Genomic DNA, 12,850 nt, shown 5'->3' with positions numbered 1-12,850 from the left:
ATCTTCACCTCAGAGGGGGGGGGGACACAACTCCTCTTCCATCATCAAGAGCACGCCTCCCTTTTTGCCTTCTGTCTTTATGAAAGACTACATATCTCTCCATCTCTATTCCTGTCAGAATATCATCCTCGTTCAATTATGTCTCACTTATACCAACAAGTTTTGGGTGAATGAACTCTATCAATGCTACAGTTTCATTCCCCTTGTAGCGAATACTTCTAGCATTTGTAAACATACACGCTAGTATCCCATAATGCTTTGTGTGTGTGTACCTCCCACAATGAGTCTGACTCCATGGAAGCCAGATATTAATAATAATACAGAACTATAATTACACTGAACACTGCCTACCATTCACAGCTATCACTAGTTCATTTCTGTTTCTATAAGTCCCACTGACTCTACTTTTCAGATACAACTTATCACCCTGTCCATTTCTGTCTATCATCACTGATAGTATACCCCTCCCTCAGACCTAAATGTTGCTCCTACATCCTAGACTATCTTAATCCTTTCTTTCACATGGCTACTCCTGAAACCATCATCTACACTTTTCACGCAGTGTTTCCCTGTCCATCCTGACCTTCCCCATTTCCCTGTGTTCCTTCTTCTCATTCTCTTGTGCCACTCACCTCTCCATCACAAACTTGCCTACCTTACTCTCCTGCTCTTCCACAACATCTCTTGCTTCCTCAGGTTTTGCATTCACTTTGGTCATTTCTCTTGCAGCAACAGTTTTTCCAATTGACTCACACCAAACCCATTCAAGTGTAGCCCATCTTTTTTATACAGCTCTATCCACTCCTCAAATTCATCTCACACATTCACAAAATAAACTCCTTTTTCATCACAACTCTGCTAGCATGCCATTCATGATCTTTGCTTGCCTTCTCAACTCATCATTATAATACCCTGACAACACACTGTTATCTTTCACTATCCTTAACAGCTTCATGACATCCCTCCTTGCATTATTCTTGTTGCCAGTCAATTCATTTGTGCCAACTACCATTACTAAGTCTTTTTTCTCGCATGCTCCTCTTATGCAATGCTTCAATCATCCTGTGCTTTTTCTGCAATTCTACTCAGTTTATTTCTCATATGTTTAATCTCTTGCCCTATCTTTACCAATTTTACTTTCATCTCTTCAATTACTTTCTCATGGTCATTTACGCCAATTGCAATTTCACAACCTTGCATGTCTGCTGTATTACTACCAACTCACTGCCACTTCTGCCCACTGTTCTGAAAACTACATTGTTAAAGCACTTAGCCATACCATCAACTCTGCTTACTCTTGTAGCTACATCTATGATCACATTCAATGATATCTCATAATCCATAAGTATGCTACACTTCTTTATTCCTCCACGAAAAGAGCTTCCCTCAAACACAATTCACTTAGCACAGCCTTTTATCCTGTTGAGTGCTACCATATGACCCCCTTTGTATGTGATTTGAAAATCTGAATGTGTGCTTGTTTTCTACTTGAAATCATCAGTTATACAAATTGCAACAAGCCGATTCATCTGAATTTGTGGTTGTAATCTTCAAGAATAATGTTTGTCCTTAGGTTTTGGACACCAGTGTATCTTCAATCTCTCCCCAAGCATACATACTGCATTTGTGGCATGATGCCATTTTAAAAAAATCCATGTTACTTGCATTTGTCTTTCGAGTCATTCTACATTTCACCATTTTACCCATGCTCAAAGTTGCACACAAAAAATTTAATAAATACATGATATCTCCCTTACTAACTAACTTATGTACTATAATGTCTTGGACAAGGGAGATGCATATACAGTGATATGCTTAGATTTTGCAAAACTCTTGACAGACTACCATATGACAAGCTGTTAAATAAATTAAAATCAATGAGACTGAATAACAGACTTCTGAGTTGGATTAGTGACTGGCTGCCAGATAGGTATTAGAAAGTTGAAACTTTTTGCAGATGATGGAAAATTGGGGAGAGCAATGTAGAGTCGAGTAGATGTTATGGCCTTACAGGAGGACTTGAATAGATTGCATGAATTGACAGGTAAGTGAAACTGTCAGTTTAATGTTGCAAAGGGTAATGTTTTCAAATTTGGCAAGCAACAATGGGTTTCAAAGTATACACTTGGTGGAGAAACTTTAAAGAACATAGATCTAGGATTTAAAGGACATAGAGATCTAGGAGTGGTGGTGGACAATGACCTGAAATTCAGCAGCCACATTGCACAAGTTTTGAAGATGTGTCATATCAGATAATGGCAATGATGTGGAGGGCCATGACATGCAGAAATAAAGAGGTTATGATGCCATTATATAAGGCCTAGATCAGGCCTCATATGGATTATTGCATGCAGATTTGATCACTGGGGTTTCATGGTGATGAGGATATTGTTAGAACGGGTCCAGAGAAGATTCACAAAGGTGGTAGAGGTCTTTGGAATGTGGAGGACAAGGACAGATTGAGAGAATGTAAATTTCAAAACCTCATGAATAGGAGGAGGGAGGATGCGATTGAGACATAAGTTAGTCAGGGGTTGTTATCAGGTAGACATGAAAGAGATTTTTCATAGAATGGGAGGGGGGGGGAATAGAAGAAGAGGCCATCCTTGGATACGCTATAGAGTATCCAAGGATGGCCTCTTGTTCTATCTATAACGAGAGTATGAACAGATGAATGAGGAGAAGGGTCTTTACATAGAGAGTGGTTGGTGAGTGGAATGCATTGCCTGAGTGTGTTGTGAATGTAGACATGTTGAATCAGTTTAAAACATGGTTGAATGAGCTTTGTGTGTGTGTACCTCCCACAATGAGTCTGACTCCATGGAAGCCAGATATTAATAATAATACAGAACTATAATTACACTGAACACTGCCTACCATTCAGCTATCATACAACATATTTAAATAACTAATTATCACTATTGTCACACACAGTTTTAAAATTTAAACTTATTTTTTCACAGCAACTTCGATGAACACAGCTCTCTTCACCATCTAGTGGCCAACATTGAATTGGTATTGTTTGTTCTTCTTTTACACATTGAAATAAGCAAATGTTGATTGCAAATAAAACTTAGTTTGTCAAATGTGGTACACAGTGATATTAATTTCTAGATATCTCATGTCCATTATGATCTGTAAAGTGCAATTTTCATCAACCAAGAAGTGTGTGTGTGGGGGGGGGGCTTATAATCTTAAGGAGGTATACAAGCTCATTGAGAGCAAGGTTTCACAACCATCCATATTGTGAATAGAAATTTGATCTATAACAACCAAGTAGTGGCTTTGCCAACCGAGCGACCAAAGCAGACTCTTTTTGTGTGTGTTTATGACTTCTGAGATTTTTAATTTACTAATCTGGTATTAACAGCTGATGTAACTCAGTGAATGTTTTTTATGTGAAGCCCACCTACAAGAAGTTGAAAACCTATTGTGCACTAATGACTTGGCTAGGCTAAAGGTTTTTAGATAATCTGGAAATCCTAATTTAGAAACCAAACATGGAACTTTTTTTTCAAGCCACTTCAAGTCTTCAATAAGCAGGTCTCACAACAGACTATAAAATTCATTTGCCACCTGAAAATATTCACAAACATCTATTCCCACAGTCATATTTTAACCCACATGACCAAGTAATATTTGATGAGTGTTGTTTGTTTCTATTCTGTTTTCCAATATATAGGCCTAGCACCTAGATCTGTTATGATTAGGCAACTCAAATTTTCCATAAGCCTCACTTATGTACTCATAATGATAAGGTATTTAATTCTGTGGCACATTCCTGTGTCTGTCAGTGCACGTGTACTCTGGCTTATTTCTTTGTTTTTGTGGAGGAGGATTTGAGTTTTTAAAAGAAGAGCACTTCTTTTGCATGTAGCTAGCTAGTTAACTCATCTTCATTTGGAAGGTGCACTTTCTTCTCTTCAAGAGGATTTAAGTACACTGGTACTATGGACAAATGAGAATCTCTTGCTAGTTCAGTAGTAGATAAATGTTTCCATGCCTGTAAGAAGTTTCATTGTACTTAATTCAATCTAAATACAACACTTAGGTATATTTATATCAGATGACTGGAAACAGTAACCTAACCAAGGAAGTGAAGAATAATATAATCATATGTGGTCTCTTTCCAAAGCAGGACTGTATTTCAGTTCTGCAATAAAATGTTTACTTCAGTTAGTTTGGGACTATGCAGGATGGTGTTCATTCCAGATGTTTCAAATTACACTAAATACTTTAATTACTCTGTTTTTCATTAAATACAATATACATTGCCTGTGTGTTGTTTTTAGGACTACAATAAAAATTTAATTTGTTTTGTTTGTATCAGTGTAGTATGGTGCTTTTAGGGGGTGGGGACATGTTTCACTATATAGGATCATTTTCATTCTAAGACTAAACTGCTAATACATACTGGATACACAAACAGAAAGCACTGGACAAATTCCCTATCCTGCCTGAAGGTCCAGTACAATATGAGCCAATTTGTCTCTTTCCCCTCACCATCAGTGTTTAAATCATTTACTAGGTTTTTGTCCAATTTTCACAGATGTTCTGTTCATCTAAGAGGTAATACAAAAAAAAGTCTTGATCTGTAAAGTAAAAAAAAAAATGAACAGGATTACTAGTCTCTTTTCCTCCTCCTACAGTTAAGAAATTAAAAAGATGATGATAATTCCAAAGAATCAAGGGAAAGGTCTTATTTAGTCACTCATACATAAGTACTTGTCATCTCTTTCTCTCTTTGAACACTTTCACTGAAGATGCACTTACAACTTCTAATGGTAGCCCATTCTTCACTCAGTACGCACCATGCAAAGAACATGGACCTCACATGCTTCCTAACCACTTCTTAGTTTCTAAGGATGACCCTGTGTTCTATGTCCACCTGTAAAATACTGCAAAATGTCACTCATAATGGTTCTGTTAAATTATTAACCATAGTAAAAGCCAGTATCTTGCTTCACTTTTTTTCGGTTCTTACCTATCCCTGACACATTTCTACAGCTTTTAGGCTCCAGAGTTGACTTCTGTTTTATGTGTTGCATTTTCACTTTCATCTATTTTATTGGCATTTATTTTATAGCTTAAAGCACAAAAATTTTCAGATTATGCAAATGCGGAAACTTTCTGATATTCAGACTGGACAAGATTATTCTGCATCTTTTCGCAAAAAAAATCAGTGGTTGCATATTTATGTGCATGAATATAACTATATTCCTAAAAAGGGTGACATACTTTTCTAAACAAACTTCTGTTGCTCTCACTCTTCGGTTTTTGTCTCAAGGCCATTTTCAGGTAGTATAGGAAACATCTATACTACCTGGAAACCTTTTGAGTAATGAATGATGCCGATTGTTTAGGGTCATCCAGCTTTGGATAAATGCCATGGAAAAAGTTAGTAAAAGGAATGAAATTTTTTTTTTTTTTTTTAAATCTCTAAGGCAAGGCAATGGAAATCAGGAGTGGAAGAAAGATTTGTGCAATCTCCTGTTTTATGGTCTATCTTCTGTCATTTGCAATTGGATTGCAGCTTTCTCTTTGGTCACACAGTTGGAGAAATATACCAGTTGCAAATCCAATCCACAATTTTGCTGATTGCAGTGTATTGTACTCCTGTTTGTCATTTGACAAACTTTTCATAATATAAATGAACAAAATTTCTAAAGCATTCTACAACCTTAAATACTGATCTCCAAACCATTTTTCAGTGGAGAGATTTTGTGTAAATCTCACTCATAAAAGTTGTAAACCATATATTTAGTCATGTGTTAGATATGGGAAGCCTTGCTAAAATATAGTACTTTTTTTTTTATTCAAGCCACTGTGGTCGCTCACGGCGAAACAAAAGTCATCTAAAGACTTTTCCAAACATCCATACTATAGTATTATTTAAACCCATAGCACTCTTGGTTGGAGAGGAGAGAAAGCTATTCACATGTACTAGCTATTTACCTGTAACTGCATTTGTAGAAAATGTCAGTCCCATCTTATTTCTCAAAAAAAAAACTTTTGATAATGTAATACTCAAATCTCTAAAGAAGAAAGATTATTATTTTTCTTTAGGTAAAGGTTGGAGGTTAAGTTTTCCAAACATATTTCAGATATTGTTGCCACAGCATTTAGGAATCTAAGTTTTTTTCATTTGCTCGAAGCATTACTTTACTGTTAAAACTCTTTATAAGTTAAACATCTTGTAAAAGAAAACATCTATATCCAATTATTGAATATTGCTCTCACATCTAGGTCAGTACAGAAGAGAACAATTAGTTTGATCAGTAACCTATCTCTCACCTATTTTTTTTTCACTCTTTTTTAAACATAGTTGTTCAGTTTCTCTTGCATTACTAGCACTTGGAAAAGTGTATTCTTTTCATGTAGAGTGGTAGTTGTTTTTAACAAAAGTTGAAATTTCTGTGAAGTTTTCCTTGGAATCTTAAATATTAATTTTTATTAAAAGTAATTTTTCCATTCATCCATAGATGAATAAACATGTTAGAAGCTAATGAGTGCTATTTGCCTGCAGATGCAACTAAAAATGCTAGGTAGAAATAGTCATGGTGAGGTTTTGTGACACTGCAGAGGTCTAATGGTAGTAATAATTATTAAGTAGTCTGGTTCATTCCTCTTGCTTGCACATCTCTTGCTCTGTTACAGAAAACAATATAATAGCTCTCCTTATTACCAAATATGTTTAAAACCAATACATGCATTCTTTGTTTTTAAATTAATATATTGCTCATTTATAATGAATTTTTGAAATTGTATAAATGATTGATAATCACTTTACATAATTCTTGATTATTTATATAGATTTTTTTTTACATAATTGAAAACAAAGTATAATTTCTTCTGAGAGAATTATGAGATTAAAGTTATGAGTTGTGTTTTATTTAATGTCTCTGTGTTACAGTTGAAGAACCTTTTATCATGCTGCTGTAGAAGAAAAAGATTTTTAGAGAGCTTAAATAAATCTATAGGCCCTTGTATGTTGAGAGCTTTACGTGATGATGAAACATGTCAGCAAGCCCTTTGTGCCATGCTTGAGTTAGAAGTAGTTGAGAACAAAGACCTCCAGTTACAGATGATTACTACCTTGCAAAGTACAGCCACTGGGAAGCAACATTATGCTGCCCTCTGTCAAAGACAGAAGCATTTACGTGAACTGGTAAGTAAAAATTGGGGTAATATCTACTGTAAATTAATATGAAATTTCTTTCAGTCAAAAAGAATATGAGGAAGTTTGTGCAAAATTATGAGATCATGATAAACAAGATTTTACTCACTGAATAAAAGCTGATTATATTTTGATTTACAAAAAATAGCAGACAAGATAAAAATGTGCTCTCGTATGCACATTTCATTCGCAAAAAAGAAAATGAAATATTTCTGTAAAAAATTAGATGTTTTTTAATTATTTTATTTTTATTTTTTTTTTTGACATGGACAGAAACTTAGCATTCTTGAATTGTTGGCATTGTAAGATCTACCTCAATAGAGAAAGAAAATAGTAATAGGCTACCTTTCCTGCCTGAACATCCTGGTCTAATGGGATCATTAGAATCAATTAATCAGACTGCTAGTGTGACACAGTGTAAAAAAAAAGGAAGAAAGAAAAATCAGTATATTAAACATGTAATGGCAACAGATTTTATGACTGATGCTAATTAACTTAGAAGCAGCCCTGATATTTGACTTAGGGTGGCTTTTTTTTTTTTTTTATGCTAGATGTCATACTATCACCTTACTGTTTGATGTTGTAAACACCAAGAACAAAATAACTAAGATTATTTATTAAGCAATTATTTTTCTGGATTTCAAACCAGCACATGCACTAAGTCAAGCAGTATTATCCAATTCCTGATATGCACTCTTGAGAAGTGCACAGGATACTATGATGGTACTACAAGATTGTCTGCGCAGTTAGCCTAGTGGCTTTGCACTTCGCAACCATATGCCTGGGGAAGGAGTGTCCTAGGTTCGATTCCCGTCGACGATGCGAGGAGCTTAAGGATCTTCCTCAGCCATAGCCAAGTTAGCCGGTCTTGGGCGTGGACAGCAGGTTTTTTTTTTCATCAGTTTATCTGGTGTTTTTCATCCCACAAGCAGGCAAACCGGCCCTGTGAACACACACACACACACACACACACACACACACGGATTACAGTCAGGAATACTGACCCAGCCATAGGCCTGATTCGTCAGCTATGCCACTTCCGGAGCCTGGATAAAATTTGGGGGGGACTGAGATGGTGCCATACCTCCCCGTAAAGGGGACTCACGGCCATTGTACCATCATACGATTATTATTACTACAAGATTAAGTTTGTTTTATTATTAAGTATGTATCGACAATTTTCATCCAAATTAATCTGCTATTTATAATCATCAAATAAAATTGTTTTATTTAAAGGTCATAAATACAAAGATAATAGAGCATACTAGTTTCACTACTAATACTTATGGCTTCTTCTGGGTTAAAAATACATACAAATAATAAATGTTCATGTTTGCCTTCATTGAAGGCAAACATGAACTATAACATTACTAAAACAAACATATAGGAACCATTACAATAAGCTAAATAAATATAAGCTAAAATAAAACCACATTCCACATTGGAGATGGTACGAGTTAGCTGTTGGCTGAAAAGTTGAAGTCTGACAAGTAGAAAGATCTCATAAGTGATTTCCAAATATCACACAGGATTAATCCTTGGTTCCTATTAAGAGTATCATGTGAAAAGATGACCATAGATTCTTTTATGTTGTAAGCAGTAAGGTTGTCTGCTATGTATGCATGGAGCTATTATTCCACTCAATGTTGCGGTGTATGTATGGGAAAAATGAAAAGCCAAGCCTAAGTTGTCATCTCCAATGTGTTCTTTCTGTGTTATTTTAAAACTTCTAGATGTCTGGCATATGTAAGAAAAACCATAACACCAGAGTTTGCACATTTCCTCTATTACAGCTCTCCTCTCCCTCACTTCAGATTTTTCATATGCTTTTGCTAAGCTTTTATTTTTTTGCACTTCTATGTACGTTTTTTCATATCATTCACTAATCTGTTGTCATCCTTCCAGTTTTCACCCTTTATCCAGTTCATTTCATTTTTCAATTTTAGTTTTTTTTGTCATAACATGCTTATATTACATGCAGTGTCATTCAATACATTGAATGACATTCTGGCCATTCTTTTCATTCTGCTTTGTGCTCAGTATTTGTTTTCTACATTCACATGTCAATTGCTCTGCTTTGCCTATTTTTCTTTTAATTTCAAAATATACTTATGCATTTGCAAATATTAATGTCTGGAATGTACCAAAAGTAGTCCACCAGACAGAAATTACCCAGCTAATCACAGTCTTTTGGTGGTAGCATATTGATGTGAGAGGCTAATGAAGGATTACAAGAAATGTGCGATCTTAACCGAAACCACGATTGATCATGTGGTGGCATACAACAACAGTATACAAAGATGCATGTCTGTTTGTAACATTCCTGTCACAAACAGAATTTTTTTAAAAATGCATTTAATTTTATGGTGGTAAAAAATATTGGCTAATAAAGTTTAAGACGAAAAATTCAGTTTAAGCTATTCTGTTTCACTTTCTTGCATACCATTCATCAATCTCTTGTATGACTATATCTATATGGAAAAATGATATCAGAATTTTCTTCATGGTGTGGAAGAGTATTTTTGAACATATTCATAAAAGCATTACTGTTTGTTTTATCTCCAAAACAAAAAAAAGTAGTCAGTAGCAACACATCTGTATTTGTAAGTACACTACTTTAGGAGAATTGCTTTCAAGATCTAGATATTCAGTAAGTAAACTAGAACCCCAACTTAAATGGTCATGCCTGTTAATAACAATTCCAGAATTGCGGAAAATATAGTCCTTCGAGGAAATTTATTGTAGTATAAGCCTATAACTTACAAATCAGTCTGTTTTGAAGCATTGGGTAAATACTGGATCAAGGAAAGTTCAGCTACAATCTTGTATGCATGGTGGACTTCTTTGGACTTTGCAAAATGACATTACAGATATACTGAATGGTTTTTTGAGTTCTCAGGTATATCCTTTAAACTATATTTTTAAACACTGCTGGTTTCTTTAAACTGGTTATACTGCTGCATGAAATTTGATTAAGTGGACTAGCCTGGTAGATTCAGGTTTTGATAACTATCAAAAATTTAGTGTGAAACATACTTGCGTTTAAACTACAGGTTTTTCTTACTTTGGAAACCCTGTGTATATCAGTTAAATTTTCTATGAAAAATTAGGTGTGACTTCTAGACACAGATTATGGCTTGAAATCAGTTTAATATTCTTACAACAGATGAATTATGAAATTTTCAACAAGATAATTCTAGCAATAGTAAATTTGACTGAAGAATTTCCAAAAAAGTAGAGATTATTAGCAAAAAAAATGAAAAGCAGTTTGAAAAGTTACTTGAATATAGTTTTTGAGTGAAAATTTTAAATTTCTTTCATAGTGATTAGTTTCATTGCTTTTTTCCCGTTAAGAATGATTCAGCACAGTGCATTATCATAAACCACTCATCTTAAAGCCAGATGAATTATTAAAATCTGTAATGATTTGAATTTCAGTAATATTTAATAATATAAATATTACTGTAATTATAATTAAATAATATTTAATAAATTTTAGTTTCCAGAAAACTTTTTAAATAATTGCAGTAATATGTATTACATGTTATTTCAAGGAAGTAAGAATGTTTTTTAATTGTTCTTTTCAGCAACAGAAAGGAGGACCAAGAAAATTAACTTTGCCATCCAGATCAACAGTATGATTTTTTTTTTAATTTTTATTTTAATAAATGCATACATAGTTTAAGATCTATCAGAAAAATTAAGTAATTGTTAATAGAATTAGTAACCATTGCATCATTCTTTTGCAAATAATATAGCCTTTCACTTGAATTAAAAGAACACATGCTAATCATTAAAATGCTAAGCTGAAAATTAGTTAAATCAGATCTGTGCATGCTTTCAAATAACAGGTACAAAGACCAATATATGGGCATCAGTCATGATTTTTGCATAATGCGTCTCTGTAGCTCAATCATCATTTTGATCACTTGCCATTAGATCCAGTACCTAAATGAACAAATCTGTGCAGGGGGGTAGTTCAGATGTGGCAGTGTTGAAGACTCATAAGCAGGGAATAATAACATTCTTATCCCTCCTGACGTGTTTAACATTCAAGTGAGCCTTAGTTTGTCCACTGATATGTCTTGTGATCCTCAACTTTTTGTCCACCTTAAATCCCTAGCTTCATCAATTTCTTGCAGTGCAGTTCCATCTGCATAATACATGGTCTCTAGTTTCTTCATCCCAAAATACATAACTTTACACTTTGAGATGTTGAATTGCCCAAACTACCAGTCCATTTAGATCATCTTACAGGATCTGTACATAACATTTTTAATAATTGCTCTGCCCAGTTTAGCATCATTGGCAAACAATTGGAGATTCCTCCTGAAATCATTCTCAGTATCATTAATATAACAACTGAATAGTACAAAGTCCTGAGCATAAAGCCACTGGTCAGCTGTCTTCTCTTTGATACAACATTGCATACAGTAATCCCTCGATTAGTGCGTCATTTTTTTTCGATACCCAAATTTGATTAGTGCGCCTCTAAAATTTGATTAGTGTACCTATATACATCTTAAAAAATATTACAGATTTTAAAAATTAAGAAATTTTTTATCCATATATTTTTATGGCTAACTATTTTAAAAAATCACTCACTAGAATGAAATAATTTAGTTACTGATTTAAAACATTTTACAAAGTTATTTTTAATGGCATATTACACTACTTCCATGTATGCTATGTATACTATGTTCCAAATTTTTACCGCCAAAATTTATGTCGTCTGCTAATTACATAGCATTTTCCTGATCGTATCTTGTACCTCCTTTGCAATTATTTTCCTTACATTTTTTTATTTTAAAGTATTTTCCCAACCTTTTGTCATGAGCAAAAAAGTGAAAGTGTGAAAATGATTCGAAAAGTAATCTCATTGGAAGAAAAACTTGAAATGATAAAGAAAGGGAACAAGGCGAGTCCTGAGCAAAGATAAGACAAGAACGTGCACAAAGAAGAGAGACTTCTTTGTACACGAATCGAAGATTGTAACGAAAAACGGATCCTGCTAAGAACTGACCTTATTAAATCAAAAGCATTAAGTCTCTTTGCAACCTTGAAAGAAAGGGCTATCAATGACGGAAAAGAAGAATTCTACGTTAGTGCTGAGTGGTTTGAGAAATAGCCTACATAATGTTCTAATCACAGGCAAAGCTGCAAGTGCTGATAAAGAGGTGGCTGCAAATTATCCAGAGATTTGAAGAAAATTGTATAAGAAGGGGCTATTGTGACCAACAAATATTTAATGTCAATGAAACTGGTCTTTTTTTTGGAAGACAATGCCTTCTAAGACTTTTCTGGCTAAATCAGAGAAATCTCAGCCTGGTTATAAAGTCGCAAAGTCAAATGAAGTTACTGCTAGCAATATGCAAATCATTTGGAAGCACATTCTTCCACATTGTGCAAATGATTTTAGAGGCTTTTCAAATGAATCTTCATAATTAAATCTCATTCTGAGATTTAATTCCGACCTACTAAATTTAGATACACAGCGGGAAGATCCTTAAGAATATTTAATCACTGACAAGCCCAAAGAGATTTCACAGAAACAAATTTAAAATATACTCATATTTGTAAATTTAGGGACACAAAAACACTTGTTGAACAGATTATTTTATTAATTACTAATAAAATAAAACTTGACGTTTCGACCCCTGTATCTAGGTCACA

The 12,850-nt window shown here is 34.2% G+C and overlaps 1 protein-coding gene across 1 annotated transcript in view; it reads left to right on the top strand.

Annotated features, from left to right (window-relative positions):
* LOC150103169 (C-Maf-inducing protein-like) overlaps positions 1–12,850 on the top strand; it is a 333,561-nt gene that overhangs the window by 284,933 nt on the left and 35,778 nt on the right. Inside the window, exons 14-15 of the mRNA XM_090397523.1 lie at positions 6,914–7,168; positions 10,765–10,812. Coding sequence (XP_090253649.1) covers positions 6,914–7,168; positions 10,765–10,812 — 303 coding nt within the window. The remainder of the gene's footprint in view (positions 1–6,913; positions 7,169–10,764; positions 10,813–12,850) is intronic.

Source organism: Typopeltis vanoorti, chromosome 9 (assembly GCF_054136105.1).
Source record: "Typopeltis vanoorti isolate ZY-2024b chromosome 9, IOZ_Tvanoo_1.0, whole genome shotgun sequence".
Lineage (NCBI taxonomy): Eukaryota > Metazoa > Arthropoda > Arachnida > Uropygi > Thelyphonidae > Typopeltis > Typopeltis vanoorti.
Note: the sequence above shows the minus strand (reverse complement) of the source record. Positions and strands in the feature narration are given on the sequence as shown.